A 16,779-nucleotide genomic window follows, 5' to 3' on the forward strand; every position below is an offset into this window, starting at 1 on the left:
ACTGATTCCATTCATAAATTTTGCAATAATGTGAACAATACTACATTTGGAATGTGAACCAAGGCAAACAGAAAATCTTCCACATCCTTAGTTCTCATATTGATTTTCAGCAGTTTGAGTTTGTAAATGTCTCCAATAATATTGGAAAACTAAAAATTTATAAGCTTATAGCACATTTATAAAGTCTATTCAAACTGGGGAGTACTGCCTATCTTCTCCGAGAGAAAGAGGTATGTTGCTTTTTTCAATATTTTATGCTCCCATGGCTTGTATCCATTGTATCAATCTTAAAAGAAGAATAACAAGTGAAAAAATCCCACATGACATTCACAGTTTGACTTTTGTTTCCTCATAGAGATGTGGTATAGGGATTAAGGTTTTTCCACAAAACCATCCTGAATCGCATAAACTGTCCATCTCACTAAACTTAGTAATGTTATTACAAGTATATATTTACAAACAGATTTACACTGATTTATTTGCTTATCACAAGGCTTGGACACATACTTATCACCTAATCAATGTGTTTCCCTTTTGTAGTACCCAAGTGTTATAAGGTTGACCAGACTGGCAGTTCTACATCATGGCTCTACTGGGCTTGATTCAGATGGTGATATATCTGTTAAGCCTTTGTTTCTGTGTTTTTATATTTAAAGGAATGTCTTACAAACACAAACTAGATACCTGACATTGAAATACATGATTTTTGTGAGATTTAATAATCATCCATAACTCAGAGTAGTGCTTATTTTATCCTGTTTTACTTTAAAACTTGCAGGACACACTAAACTTTTTCAGAGGCATATTCTTATCAGCTTGCACATGAAAATCACTTTCTATGTCTTCTAGAACTTTGGAAATATTCTTCAATAATAATGGTTTCCCCAAATTTAGCCTAAAATATTGTACCAGAGAACATATGTTACATTATTGAATATTAGGCAAAATTTAGGTTATCAACTTGAGTGAACTTTAGAGCCATGACTGAGTTATTCACCTCATTCTTCCCCATTCTCATCTGAAATTACAAAAAACAAATAACAATAATAAACTGTTGTTCCTACATTTTAAAAAAGTGAAAAAATATCCACTGTATTACCTATAGCAGTGAGGTTCCTATAGGTCATCATACCTTTGTAGAGACTCTTCTCAAAAGGATCCTGCAAAGCCTATTCTTCCAGAGTGAAGTTCACATGCACATTATCATAGGTTATTACATCCTAAAAGATCCCACACATGTGTACATAAGAAAGCATTGTACTGAAGAGAGTGTAAATGAACACTTCAAAATGAATAGTTGCTGACTGACCTGCCCACTCACATACCACTATTTATTCAATAAGCAAACAGTCTTTCACAGTTGAACAACACAAACCTAAGTAAACATAGAAGTAAATAAATGACATCTTGGAACCTGATGCATCAGTATTAAGATGTTGGTTGCTACTACCCAAAGACTATACATGGACTGACCCTAGACTCCAACTGCATAGGGAGCAGTGAATAACGTTGTTGGGGCACCATTGGAAGGGGAAGACCTTGGTCCTTCCAAGGCTGAACCCCCAGTGTAGAGCATTGTTGGGGGAGGGTGGTAGTGGGGAGTGAATGGGGAGGTGAACACCCATATAGAAGAGGAGGGGAGGGGTTAGGGGGCTGATGGACAGGAAAACAGGAAAGGGAATAACATTTGAAATATAAATAAGAAATACCCAATTTAATAAAAATGAAAGAAAATGTAAATAAAAAATACAATAAAAAGAGATTAAGAGGGGAAATCAAGCGGCAGGTCCCCTGTGGTCCAGACACCGCCCGGACCTGAAGGGACCTGGTCAAAAGCTCCCTGCACCCAAATCCCATGGGAAGGAGAGCTAAACCTTCAGAGGGGCAGACACGCCTGGGAAGCCAGAAGAGACTACACTCTGTCCACATTTCTGACTTCAGAGGAAAACACCTAACGCCATCTGGGAACCCGATGCACAGGGGTCCCGGGAAAAGGCTGTGCAGGCCATCCTGGTTGCCACCCTCACGGAGATCTCAAAACCAGCCCTCCATGAGCAACTAGAGCTGCAGGACCAGAGGTAAGACCAACTTTTCTGCTCCAAGCAACCTGCTTAGTAGACTCAGGACACACATCCTGATGTCACTGAAGAACACTAGACAGGAAAACTCTGTTCCCATAACTGGCTGAAAGAAAACAGGAAAACAGGTCTAAAGCACTCCTGACACACAGGCCTATAGGACGGTCTAGCCACTGTCAGAAATAGCAGAACAAGGTAACACCAGAGACAACCTGATGGCAAGAGGCAAGCTCAGGAACCCAAGCAACAGAAACCAAGACTACATGGCATCATCAGAGCCCAATTTTCCCACCAAAGCAAAGACTGAATATCCAAACACACCAGAAAAGCAAGATCTAGATTTAAAATCACATTTGATCATGATGATGGAGGACTTCAAGAAAGACATAAAGAACTCCCTTAGAGAAATGCAGGAAAACATAAATAAACAAGTAGAAGCCTATAGAGAGGAATCACAAAAATCCCTGAAATAATTGCAGGAAAACACAATCAAACAGGTGAAGGAATTAAAAATGGAAATAGGAGCAATAAAGAAAGCACAAAGGGAAACAACCATGGATATAGAAAACCAAAGGAAGAGACAAAGAGCCGTAGATACAAGAATCACCAACAGAATGCAAGAGATAGAAGAGAGAATCCCAGGAGCAGAAGATTCCATACAAATTATTGACACAACTGTCAAAGATAATGTAAAACGGAAAAAGCTACTGGTCCAAAACATACAGGAAATCCAGGACTCAATGAGAAGATCAAACCTAAGGATAATAGGTATAGAAGAGAGTGAAGACTCCCAGCTCAAAGGACCAGTAAATATCTTCAACAAAATCATAGAAGAAAACTTCCCTAACCTAAAGAAAGCAATACCCATAAACATACAAGAAGCCTATAGAACTCCAAATAGATTGGACCAGAAAAGAAACTCCTCCCATCACATAATAGTCAAAACACCAAATGCACAAAGCAAAGAAAGAATATTAAAAGCAGTAAGGGAAAAAGGCCAAGTAACATATAAAGGCAGACCTATCAGAATCACACCAGACTTCTCACCAGAGACTATGAAAACCAGAAGATCCAGGAAAGACATCATACAGACCCTAAGAAAATACAAATGCCAGCCCAGATTACTGTATCCAGCAAAACTCTCAATTAACATAGATGGAGAAACCAAGATATTCCATGACAAAACCAAATTAACACAACGTAAAGCTACAAATCCAGTCCTACAAAGGATAATAAATGGTAAAGCCCAACATAAGGAGGCAAGCTACACCCTACAAAAAGCAAGAAACTAATCTTTTTGCAACAAATCAAAGAGAAGAAAAGCACACAAACATAATCTCACATTCAAATACAAAGAAAACAGGAAGCAACAATCACTATTCCTTAATATCTCTCAACATCAATGGACTCAACTCCCCAGTAAAAAGAAAAAGAAAAGAAAAACTGGATACACAGTGAGGACCCTGCATTCTGCTGCCTACAGGAAACACAAGTCAGAGACAAAGACAGACACTACCTCAGAGTGAAAGGCTGGAAAAAAACTTTCCAAGCAAATGGCCGGAAGAAGCAAGCTGGAGTAGCCATTCTAATATCGAATAAAATAGATTTTCAACCAAAAATCATCAAAAAAGATAAGGAAGGACACTTCATATTCATCAAAGGGAAAATCCACCAAGATGAACTCTCAATCCTAAATATCTATGCTCCAAATAAAAGGGCACCTACATACATAAAAGAAACCTTAATAAAGCTCAAAGCACATATTTCACTTCACACAATAATTCTAGGAGACTTCAACACCCCACTCTTATCAATGGAAAAACCATGGAAACAGAAATTAAACAGAGACATAGACAGACTAAGAGAAGTCATGGACCAAATGGACTTAACAGATATTTATAGAACATTCTATCCTAAAACCAAAGGATATACCTTCTTCTCACCACCTCATGGTACTTTCTCCAAAATTGACCAGATAATTGGTCATGAAAGAGGCCTCAATAGATACAGAAAGATAGAAATTATCCCATGCATCCTATCAGACCACCACGGACTAAAGCTGGTCTTCAAAAACAATAAGGGAAAGTGTCCACATATACATAGAAGTTGAACAAGGCTCTATTCAATGATAAACTGGTCAAGGAAGAAATAAAGAAAGAAATTAAAGACTTCTTAGAATTCAATGAAAATGAAGGTACAACATACCCAAAATTATGGGACACAATGAAAGGTGTGCTAAGAGGAAAACTCATAGCGCTGAGTGCCTGCAGAAAGAAACAGCAGAGAGCATATGTCAGCAGCTTGACAGCATACCTAAAAGCTCTAGAACAAAAAGAAGCAAATACACCCAGGAGGAGTAGAAGGCAGGAAATAATCAAACTCAGAGCTGAAATCAACCAAGTAGAAACAAAAAGGACCATAGAAGAATCAACAGAACCAAAAGTTGGTTCTTCGAGAAAATCAACAAGATAGATAAACTGTTAGCCAGACTAAGGAGAGGACACAGAGAGTGTGTCCAAGTTAACAAAATCAGAAAGGAAAAGGGAGACATAACTGCAGAATCAGAGGAAATTCAAAAAACCATCAGATCCTACTACAAAAGCCTATATTCAACAAAACTTGAAAATCTGAAGGAAATGGACAATTTCCTAGACAGATACCAGGTACCGAAGTTGAATCAGGAACAGTTACACCATTTAAACAACCCCATAATTCCTAAAGAAATAGAAGCAGTCATTAAAGGTCTCCCAACCAAAAAGAGCTCAGGTCCAGATGGGTTTAGTGCAGAATTCTATCAGACCTTCATAGAAGGCTTCATACCAATACTATCCAAACTATTCCACAAAATTGAAACAGATGGAGCGCTACCAAATTCCTTCTATGAAGCCACAATTACATACCTAAACCACACAAAGACCCAACAAAGAAAGGGAACTTAAGACCAATTTCCCTTATGAATATCAATGCAAAAATACTCAATAAAATTCTGGTAAACCGAATCCAAGAGCACATCAAAACAATCATCCACCATGATCAAGTAGGCTTCATCCCAGGCATGCAGGGATGGTTTAATATACGGAAAACCATCAACGTAATCAACTATATAAACGAACTGAAAGAACAAAACCACATGATCATTTCATTAGATGCTGAGAAAGCATTTGACAAAATTCAACACCCCTTCATGATAAAATTCCTGGAAAGAACAGGAATTCAAGGCCCATACCTAAACATAGTAAAAGCCATATACAGCAAACCAGTCGCTAACATTAAACTAAATGGAGAGAAACTTGAAGCAATCCCACTAAAATCAGGGACTAGACAAGGCTGCCCACTCTCTCCCTACTTATTCAATATAGTTCTTGAAGTTCTAGCCAGAGCAATCAGACAAAAAAATGAGATCAAGGAGATAAAGATTGGAAAAGAAGAAGTCAAAATATCAATACTTGCAGATGATATGATAGTATATTTAAATGATCCCAAAAGTTCCACCAGAGAACTACTAAAGCTGATAAACAACTTCAGCAAAGTGGCTGGGTATAAAATTAACTCAAATAAATCAGTAGCCTTCCTCTACCCAAAAGAGAAACAAGCCAAGAAAGAAATTAGGGAAATGACACCCTTCATAATAGTCCCAAATAATATAAAATACCTCGGTGTGACTTTAACCAAGCAAGTAAAAGATCTGTACAATAAGAACTTCAAGCCTCTGAAGAAAGAAATTGAAGAAGACCTCAGAAGATGGAAAGGTCTCCCATGCTCATGGATTGGCAGGATTAATATAGTAAAAATGGCCATTTTACCAAAAGTGATCTACAGATTCAATGCAATCCCCATCAAAATACCAATCCAATTCTTCAGAGAGTTAGACAGAACAATTTGCAAATTCATCTGGAATAACAAAAAACCCAGAATAGCTAAAACTATCCTCAACATAAAAGGACTTCTGGTGGAATCACTATCCCTGAAATCAAGCAGTATTACAGAGCAATAGCGAAAAAAAAAACTGCATGGTATTGGTACAGAGACAGACAGATAGACCAGTGGAATAGAATTGAAGACCCAGAAATGAACCCACACACCTATGGGCACTTGATTTTTTTGACATAGGAGCCAAAAATCATCCAATGGAAAAAAAGATAGCATTTTCAGCAAATGGTGCTGGTTCAACTGGAGGTCAACATGTAGAAGAATGCAGATCAATCCATGCTTATCACCCTGCACAAAGCTTAAGTCCAAATGGATCAAGAACCTCCACATCAAACCAGATATTCTCAAACTAATAGAAGAAAAAGTGGGGAAGCATCTCGAACACATGGGCACTGGAGAAAATTTCCTGAACAAAACACCAATGGCTTATGCTCTAAGATCAAGAATCAACAAATGGGATCTCATAAAACTGCAAAGCTTCTGTAAGGCAAAGGACACTGTGGTTAGGACAGAGTGGCAACCAACAGACTGGGCAAAGATCTTTACCAATCCTACAACTGATAGAGGGCTTATATCCAAAATATATAAATAACTCAAGAAGTTAGACTGCAGGGAGACAAATAACCCTATTAAAAATGGGGTTCAGAGCTAAACAATGAATTCACAGCTGAGGAATGCCAAATGGCTGAGAAACACCTAAAGAAATGTTCAACATCTTTAGTCATAAGGGAAATGCAAATCAAAACAACCCTGAGATTTCACCTCACACCAGTGAGAATGGCTAAGATCAAAAACTCAGGTGACAGCAGATGCTGGCAAGTATGTGGAGAAAGAGGAACACTCCTCCATTTGTGGTGGGATTGCAGACTGGTACAACCATTCTGGAAATCAGTCTGGAGGTTCCTCAGAAAATTGGACATTGAACTACCTGAGGACCCAGCTATACCTCTCTTGGGCATATACCCAAAAGATGCTCCAACATATAACAAAGACACATGATCCACTGTGTTCATAGCAGCCTTATTTATTATAGCCAGAAGCTGGAATGAACCCAGATGCCCTTCAACAGAGGAATGGATACAGAAAATGTAGTACATCTACACAATGGAATATTACTCAGCTATCAAAAACAATGACTTTATGAAATTCATAGGCAAATGGATGGAACTGGAACATATCATCCTGAGTGAGGTAACCCAATCACAGAAAAATACACATGGTATGCACTCATTGATAAGTGGGTATTAGCCCAAATACTTAAATTGCCCTAGATGCACAGAACACATGAAACTCAAGAGGGATGACTAAACTGCGAATGCTTCACTCCTTCTTTAAAAGGGGAACAAGAACACCCTTGGCAGGGAATAGGGAGGCAAAGTTTAGAACAGAGGCAGAAGGAACACCCATTCAGAGCCTGCCCCACATGTGGCCCATACATATACAGCCACCAAACTAGACAAGATGGATGAAGCAAAGAACTGCAGGCTGACAGGAACCGGATGTAGATCTCTTCTGAGAGACACAGCCAGAATACAGCAAATACAGAGGCGAATGCCAGCAGCAAACCACTGAACTGAGAACGGGACCCACGTTGAAGGAATCAGAGAAAGGACTGGAAGAGCTTGAAGGGGCTCGAGACCCCATATGAGCAACAATGCCAACCAACCAGAGCTTCCAAGGACTAAGCCACTACCCAAAGACTGTACATGGACTGACCCTGGGCTCCAACCTCATAGGTAGCAATGAATAGCCTAGTATGAGCACCAGTGGAAGGGGAAGCCCTTGGTCCTGCCAAGACTGAACCCCCCAGTGAACGTGATTGTTGGGGGGAGGGCGGTAATGCGGGGGAGGATGGGGATGGGAACACCCATATAGAAGGTGAGGGGGTGGGATTAGGGGGATGTTGGCCCAGAAACTGGGAAGAGGAATAGCAATTGAAATGTAAATAAGAAATACTCAAGTTAATAAAGATAAAAAAATTAAAAAATAAATAAATTGTGTATAAAAAAAGAAAGACTTTTATGAATCTCTTAATAAATATGACACTTAACCAGGATGATGTCATATATGTGTAGTTACATCACTCAAGCTACAGGGGCAGGAAAAAAGAAAAAAGAAAAGAAAAAGAAAAAGCTGAAGGGGCTTGCAACCCCATAAGAACACAGTGCCAACCAACCAGAGCTTCCAGGGACTAAACCACTTCCCTAAGACTACACATGGACTGACGCTGGGCTTCAACTGCATAGGTAGCAAAGGACAGCCTTGTTGCGCACCAATGGAAGGAGAAGCCCTTGGTCCTGCCAAGGTTGGACCCCCAGTGTAGGAGAATGTTCGGGGGCAAATTAGGGGGGTTGATGGGGAGGGGAACACCCTTATAGAAGAAAGGGAGGGGGATTATGAAACAGGGAAAAGGAATAACATTTGAAATGTAAATAAAAAAAATAATCCAATAAAACAAACAAACAAAAAAAAAGACAGCATTATAATCAATCCCCAACATATGCACACAACCATGGTCTTTGAACCTTCCAATGGGTTCACTTTGAAAGAGAGCAGCTGGTACCTGGATGAGAATCTGCTATAGAAATTCCCAGTCTTTTCTAGATACCTTCTAATTAATGATGCTCATACACAGCTATGTGTGCATTTGTGTATGAGCATGTGGGGCAGTGCATGTGTCCATGTGTGTATGAGCATGTGTGTAGGGTGCATGTGTGTGTGAGCATGTGGGGGAATTCATGTGTACATGTGTATATATGTATGTGTGTGGTGGGATGCATGTGTGCATGTGTGAATGTGAGCATATGTTTGGAGTAGGTGCATGTGTGCATTGTGCATGTGTGTGTGAGCATATGTGGAGTGCATGTGTGCATGTGTGTGTGAGCATATGAGTGGGGGTACATGTGTGCATGTGTGCATGTGTGCATATGTGAGTGTCATCTTTGTCAGAAATCATGTGGCTTTGTGCACCTATATCTGTATCTTCTCTTCCAGTGCATTGATCTGTGTCTGGTTGTATGTCAGTACCATGCTCATTTCTACTACTACAGCTCTTTAGTATAATTTGAAATCAGATAATGTGTATGTGTGGGCATGTGTGAGGGAGGTACACGTGTGCATGTGTATTTGGTTGCATTGTACACTTGTGTGAGAATATGTGTGTGTTTGTGTGAGCATGTATGTATGTGGGTATAAGTGTGCATATGTGTGTATGTGTGCATGTGTGTGTCACGTGTGTGTGGCAATACCAGAGAACACAGCGGTATTTTATACAAATACAATCATAGTTATGTTTTTTATTAATGTGATACACTAAAATGAAGTTTATAGAAAAAAAGAAATCTTTAAAATAGTGTTATTTCACTCCTTGCTTCTATCTGGACACCACCTGCACAACACACCCAGGAAACATTGATTAACACCGGAGGTGGCTGCAAGAGGTCAACAAGCACCTACCGGACCCCCAGTTTCCCCAGAGTAATTACAAGCTAGTGCCTTCTGAAAAGTCCCCTGCCTTGTTCTTTCTACAAACACTGTCGTTTTTGTCCTCGTTCCCCCTTGCAGCCACTTTTGAACGTGGACAGACACGTCTCTGAAGTCTGACTACTTGGCAGCCACTTTGAAATCCCAACACCGAGATGGGTTCCCAACTCCATGGAAGTGAGAATTCACAGGCTGTCCTGGGAGCTTCTTATGTGTCTGTTACTCAAGAAATTGTCTTTAAGTCAGGTAGTCGCCCTGAAGGACGATTACAGAAAGTGATTAGTGAGTTGTTTGTTGTTCTACATTTCCTGGGAAGATATGAAGAGATTACTGTTCCTTCCAGATAAGGCATGTCTTTTGTCAGAGACAGGAGATGGCTCCACCCGAGTCTCGCTTGGTGCTGTGAATAAATACCCATAAAATTATTTTTAGAAGTATGGAAGGGAAGGGTTTATCTTGGCTCATGGTTTGTTGGAAGTCCATCATATTGGGAAAGACAGGGTAGAAAATGGGAGTCAGGATGGGGAGAAGTAGAAGGCAGGATGGGGAGAAGTAGGAGGCAGGTTGAGAGGAGTGGGAAGCAGATGGGGAGTGGGAGGCAGGTGGGAGAGGGAGGCAGGGTTGGGAGGAGAAGGTACCCTGTCACATTGCATCTATGGTCCAAAGAAGAGGGAGATGAAAGGCGTCCCTCTCACTTTCTGCCTGAGCTCAGCCAACAGTTGTAGCCATCCCATTCGGGGTGGCTCCTCCATCTTCTCTTAAGGTTCTCTCAAAACACTAAAATATACCCAGAGGTGTCCCTCCTAAGTGATTTCAAGCCCAGTGAAGGGGAGAGAAATTTTTATTAGGGTTGCAGGAGCTTGGTTGACATAGGCAACTAGCTGCATCACTAACAAAGCCATCAAACATGGGCTGACTCCCTGGATTTCTCTAACTGCTTGCAGGCAGCTCCACCAGAAGAGTCTCCTCTTCCTTGGCAATTGGTCCTTGCTTATAAAACCCCAGGGAGAACCCTGTGAGTCACATAACCTCCTTCTGAGTTTCAGATTGGAGGGAGTGCCTGCTCACCAACTCTGCTGTGAGTGAAGCTAGGATTCGCAGAATAGGAATCTGTTGTCTCCTGGCTGGAGAAAAGAAGGTTGCCTGACAGAGGCTGAGACTGAGGTAGGCTGTCCATCAAGAGGTAGACCATTGAGCAGACATTTTATCAGAGCTAGTGTTCAGGCCTTTGTAGGAGGGAGATGCCCCACAATGACTGTGCCTTCTTAAGCCTGCATGCGTGTAATAAATCTGGAGGAGGCCTCAGAGCACACTTCCCAAATAGTCCAAGCAACTAGGGACCAAGTGTTCAAACATATGAGCTGATGGCGACCATTCTCATTCAAACCATGAGGTCCTTATGCAAAGTGAAATGAGCCAGCCACAAAACGAATGACAAACACTTCATGATCCCTAAAGCTGCCAAGTTTACAGAGTCAGAAAGAAGAGTAGGAGCCAAAAACTGGGGTGAGAAAGGTGAAAATTAATGTTTCAGTAGGCATAGAGGTTCCGTTTGGAAGATCAAAGATGCTCTGTAGCTAGGATGTGGCATTTATCCAACATGTTCTTAACACTACTGAATTAATACTGAATATAATATAACACTATATTAATAATAATATAATATAATAATATAATATAATAATATAATATAATACTGAAACCTGAACGTATTAAGATGGCAGACCATACACTCTGAGTACTTTACTTCAAGTAAAAGGAAGAACAATCGTGTATTATAAGAGGAGGGGAAGCAGAAAGAGCAAGAAGGAGGAGAGGAGGAGGAGGTGGTGGACGACGAGGAGGAGGTAGAAGAGGAGGAAAAGGAGAAAGACAAGGTGGAGGAGGAGGAAGAGAGAAGGAGGAGGAGAGGGAGGGGGAGGAGAAAGAGAAGAAGGAGAAGATGGAGGAGGAGCAAGAGAAAAGGGAGGAAGAGGAGGAGGAAGAGGAGGAGTGGGGCAAATGATGGAGACCCAGGGAGCCAGGACACAGAAGGTAGACAGATGGGCATCAGAAGGCATCCCTAACTTTGTTCCATCTCAAGAAAGCACCGGCCTCTAATTCACTAGAAACACCATCCTGAGTGAGGGGACCAGCACTTGCTCCACACCTGAGAGAACACAGACCTCAGGAAGGCACAACAGCTTGGAGTCAGTTTCTGGACCTTTCTGTCTGAGAGGGATTGCATAGCTCTAAAAGTTGTACCTGTTGTATAGAATTTATTTTGTTCATAGAAATTCAAGTGAATCAGGCCATAAATAGTTCAGATGGTAAAGAACTTACCTTGTAAGTGTGAAGAAGACCTGAGTTGATTCCTGAGGATCTACACATAAAAGTAAAATGTTGTGGTGCATACATGTGACCTCAGCACTGGAGAGGAGCAAATTGGAGTCCCTGGGCCTCACTGACCAGCCAGCCTAGTAGGTAAGCTCTAGGCCAGTGAGAAAGTCTGGCTCAATAAATATCTCCTCAGGAAGACAACTGGGCTTCCTCTGGCCTCCATATGCACCTGCATACATGTATGCCAGCATGAAAATAGATGCACACACATACATGTACACACATACACACACCTGTACAAATATGTGCATACACATATATAAACACATGCACACATGTGCATGAATGTAATACATGCATACACGCACACACGCACACACACGTGAGCACACACGTGAGCACACACGTAGAGTACTAATGATGATGTGCCCTCTTCACCATTCTGTGTCTGCCATTCTCTGTCCAGTGTGTTCATGCTCTATATCATGTCATCTGTTAGAGACTTGGGAGCCATCTTGATTTTCCAGTTCAACTATCACCAATGGCCCATAGCTGTGTTGACGCGTCCCCTATTTCACTAAGAATAGTAATTGTTCTGATTTACTGTTAGCTATGTTATTTATCTCTTGCTGGACCTAGTTCACAAGTTTAACTTTGTCTTAGGTACAGCTAAAAACATTCTACCTCACGCAGGCTCTCAGACACTGTCTGTTACAAATCATTGACTCTCCGTGTGTTACTTAGATCTCATGGTAGAACCCTGGACTCCAGCAACATCAACATCCTGTCTCATCATCCTGATTGAAGAGACTACTAATACTGAGAAACAAAGAAAAGGTATTTATTCAGTGTGGCCACAGTAGGAAGGAGGGCAGATGGACAAGTCCAGTGACCCCCAGTCAACCCAGTCTAGTGGTGGTCTTCCTCTATTGTCCCTTCTCTCGTCATCCTATTTTTTGAGACAGGATCTACCCTGGAGCACTGATTTGGAAAGACTAGCTGGCACTGAGCTCTACGAATCTGCCTCCCCTGACCCTCACCAGCACCAGAACCACAGGACCCACCGCATTCCTGCTGGGGATCCAGCCCTCATCCTTGAGCAAAAGGTGATTTATTGACTGTGCCATCTTCCAAGTTCCACACAGTACAAATAAAAATACGAAGAACATCCGTCCTTGTCTCCCTCTGCACTGGACTCGATGCTTCTCAGCTTTCCCCTGTCAGGGAGAACCCTACACTTCTGAGCTGAGCTCCTCCACAGACCACAAGGGACTCTGCTGTACCCTCTTTAGCCACTAGAGGGAACTGGACCAACACCAGGAGTCACACACTCCACTAATAAGACAGAACTCTCGCTCACAAAGTGTGCTGTGTCTTCAGTAATAGGGACTTACTACCTGCTTATGGTGGGCAGCCAAAAGTATGGCATTCACCTCTGTTGTTTCCAGGTCCTGTGGCGTCTCTCTGAGCATGGAGGGAGGTATCCTGTGTCTGGCACTGAGAGTTTCATTTAATAGCCCTCATGTTCTGTGAGCATCGTTGTCTACTCATGTAGGGCACCTCCATTAAAACTCCATTTTAAAAAAAAATTTATCTCTTTTTATTCTATGTGAATGGGTGTTGCACCTGCACATACATCTGTGTACCCCATGCATGCCTGGTGTCCACAGAGGCCAGAAGAACATCAGGTCCCATGGAACTGGAATTACAGTTGTGAGTTGTCATGTGGGTACTGGTAATAAATCCTGGTCCCCTGGAAGAGCAGCCAGCATTTTTAACTCCTAAGCCATCTCCCGAGCACCCAAACTCTATTTTTTTTATTTTATGTTTTTTTTTTACAAAGTAGTAAGATTCCAAACAGCTTTTCACACATTCTTAGTTTTGTCTAACTAACCTTGAATTCTTTCCCACATTCTCCTGCCTCATCATCTAGCTAAATGTTTAACCCTCAGTATCCAACCCCCTCTTTCATATTCATTTCACATCATATGTCTTCTACTCCCCCCACCTTTAAGTGTTCCTCCCTCCCTCTCACCCCTTGAGCTTCCCATTCTCTCGGGACACTCCAAGTTAATCCTTAAATCCAAAGATTCAAAATCACTATCCACACATAAAGGAGAACACACTGCATTTTCTTTCTGGGCCTGGGTGACCTCACCCAGTATAATTTTTCCAGTTCCACTCATTTTCCTGCAGATTTCGTGAGTTCATTTTCCATTACAGATGAATAAAGTTCCACTTTACTCATTTTCCTTATCCAAGGGTCAGATGATGGGCAACTAGGCCACTTCCAATTCCCAGCTATTGTGAATAGAGCAGAATAAATATGGCTGTGCATGTGTCCCTGTGGCCCTTTAGGTATATGGCCCAGGAATGGTGTTCTAGGGTTTTATTGCTGTGAAGTGACCATAACCATGGCAACTCCTATAAAGGAAAACATTTAATTTGGAGCTGGCTTACAGTTTTAGAGGTTTAGTCCATTAACATCATGGTAGTAAGCATTGTAGCATGCAGGCAGGCATGGTGCTGGAAAGGATCTAAAGACAGCATAAAGACACAGTGTACCACACTAGATGAAGCAGGAGCATAAGAGACCTCAAAGCCCTTCCCAACAGTGGCACACTTCCTCCAAACCACCTAATAATACCACTCCCTACTGGCCAAACATTCAAACACATGAGTCTGTGCGGCCTATTCAAAGCACCACAAGTGATATAGCTGGGTCATATGGTGGTTCTGCGTTTAGCTTTTGAGACTCAGCCTCAGATTCTTGGCCATCCAGGCAGTGTCAGGCATGGAATACCTCTCATGGTGCCAGCCTCAAATTAGATCAATCATTATTTGGCCACTTCCACAAGTTCTGTGCCTCCATTGCCCAAGCATATCTTGAAAGCCTGATAGATTATTGTAGGTTGAAGGTTTTGTGCCTGGGTTTGTGTCTCAGTCCCAACACTGAAAGTTGCCTGGTTACAGAATATGGCCAATTCAGGCTCTGTAGTCTCCATTAACAGGAGTCCTTGCTAGGGTCACCCTCATAGATGCCAAGGAGTTTCCACTACACTAGTTTTTCAAATTGTCCCCCAAATGCCCTTCAATTCCATTTATCCCTCCCTGTACTCTCTCCTTTCCTCTGCCTAATCCCTCCTGTTCCCATCTCCACTTTCCCTCAGTCCACCTGCATAATCTATTCTATTCCCCTTCCCAGGGAGATCCAGGCATCCCCCCAGAGCACACCTTTTATCTAACCTCTATTAACTGTTAATATCCACTTATAAGTGAGTACATACCATTTTTCTGTGTCTGGGTTACCTTACTCAGCATGATTTTTTTTTCTAGTCCCATCTATTTGCCTGCAAATATCATGATGTCATTGTTCTTAACAGCTGAGTAGTACTTCATTGTGCTAATGTACCGCATTATCTGTATCCATTCTTTGGTTGAAGGACCATGTAGATTGTTTTCAGTTTCTGACTATTATGAATAAGGCTGCAATGAACATGGTTAATCAAGTGTCCTTGTTATAGGATAGAATGTCATTTAGGTCCAGGAGTCGTATAATGGGGTCTTAAGGTAGATTGACTCCCAATTTTCTGAAGAACCACCATATTTGTTGTGGGTTGCTCTGGTGTTATTTGTACTCTGATGTTAATTCTGTTTTCTCAAGATTGGCTGCCCCAGCTCTTATTCCGGCTGGAACCATGGGTTGCCGCTGCGCCAGGAACCCTTAAGAAGAAAAAGGTTCCCGCTGAGCCAGAAACCCTTGAGAAAAAGCGAAGGAATTTTGCAGAGTTGAAGGTGAAGCGACTGAGGAAGAAGTTCATCCTGAAGACACTGCGAAAGGCAAGGAGGAAGCTCATCTACGAGAAGGCAAAGCACTCTCACAAGGAGTACAGACAGACGTACCGGACTGAGATTCGCATGGCTAGGACGGCAAGGAGAGCTGGGAACGTCTGTGCGCCCACAGAACCAGAATTGGCCTTCGTCATCAGAATCCGAGGTATCAATGGAGGTAGCACAAAGGTGTGCAAGGTGTTGCAGCTGCTTCGTCCTCGGCAGATCCTCCATGGCACCTTTGTTAAGCTCAACAAGGCTTCAGTGAACATGCTGAGGATCGTGGAACCGTACACTGCATGGGGATACCCCGACCTGAAGTCAGTAAATGAGCTCATCTACAAGCGAGGCTACGGCAAAATCAATAAAAAGCGCATTGCCTTGACAGTTAATTCCTTGATTGCTCGATCTCGTGGTAAATTTGGCATCGTCTGCATGGAGGATCTAATTCATGAGATCTATACAGTTGGGAAACGCTTCAAGGAAGCAAATAACTTCCTGTGGCCCCTCAAACTATCTTCTCCACGAGGTGGAATGAAGAAAAAGACAACTCACTTTGTGGAAGGTGGAAATGCTGGCAACAGGGAAGACCAGATAAACAGGCTTATTAGACGGATGAACTAAGGTATTGCCCGTGGTATTTTTTTAATCTGGTCCGTTAATAAACAGTCACAGCTTGGCAAATTAAAAAAAAAAAAGATTGGCTGCCCCAACGCAGAGTGGCTCGCATACTCATTTGTGACTTCATGTGAACCTTCTCCCCATTTTAACTGGTCAAATAAAGACTAGAGCCTATGATTGGACAAGGGAAGGGAAAGGTGGGAGGTATTAGAGAGTGGAGGAAGAAGGACAGAGGAGAGGAGGTGGGAGAAAGATGGAGTAGAACCACATGGCCTAGAGAAGCCACAAGTAATAAGGGATCTCATAGCTGGGGAATAGCTTAGTGTAGTAAATCTGCCCATTCTAGGTGTACAGCTTATAAATACTGTAGTTGAGTTGTGTGTTTTTGCACAGGTTTATTGGGGTTGGAGATTTACTACAGCAAATTGGGTCCCAACATGGGTCTTAGATCCCAACTAACCTGAGATAAAAGTCCGCTGCGCCTCCCCACCCCCACCCCACCCCCAAATAAATAGCT

General features: G+C 42.0%; 1 protein-coding gene across 1 annotated transcript; it reads left to right on the top strand.

Annotated features, from left to right (window-relative positions):
* The first annotated feature begins 15,452 nt into the window (after positions 1-15,452).
* Positions 15,453-16,327, top strand: LOC116901093 (60S ribosomal protein L7-like). The gene has a single exon (XM_032902655.1). The coding sequence runs from the start codon at positions 15,453-15,455 to the stop codon at positions 16,263-16,265; it is 813 nt and encodes a 270-aa protein (XP_032758546.1). The 3' UTR covers positions 16,266-16,327.
* The last annotated feature ends 452 nt before the right edge of the window (positions 16,328-16,779 follow it).

The sequence above is a fragment of the Rattus rattus genome, chromosome 5 (genome assembly GCF_011064425.1).
Source record: "Rattus rattus isolate New Zealand chromosome 5, Rrattus_CSIRO_v1, whole genome shotgun sequence".
In the NCBI taxonomy this organism is placed as follows: Eukaryota; Metazoa; Chordata; class Mammalia; order Rodentia; family Muridae; genus Rattus; species Rattus rattus.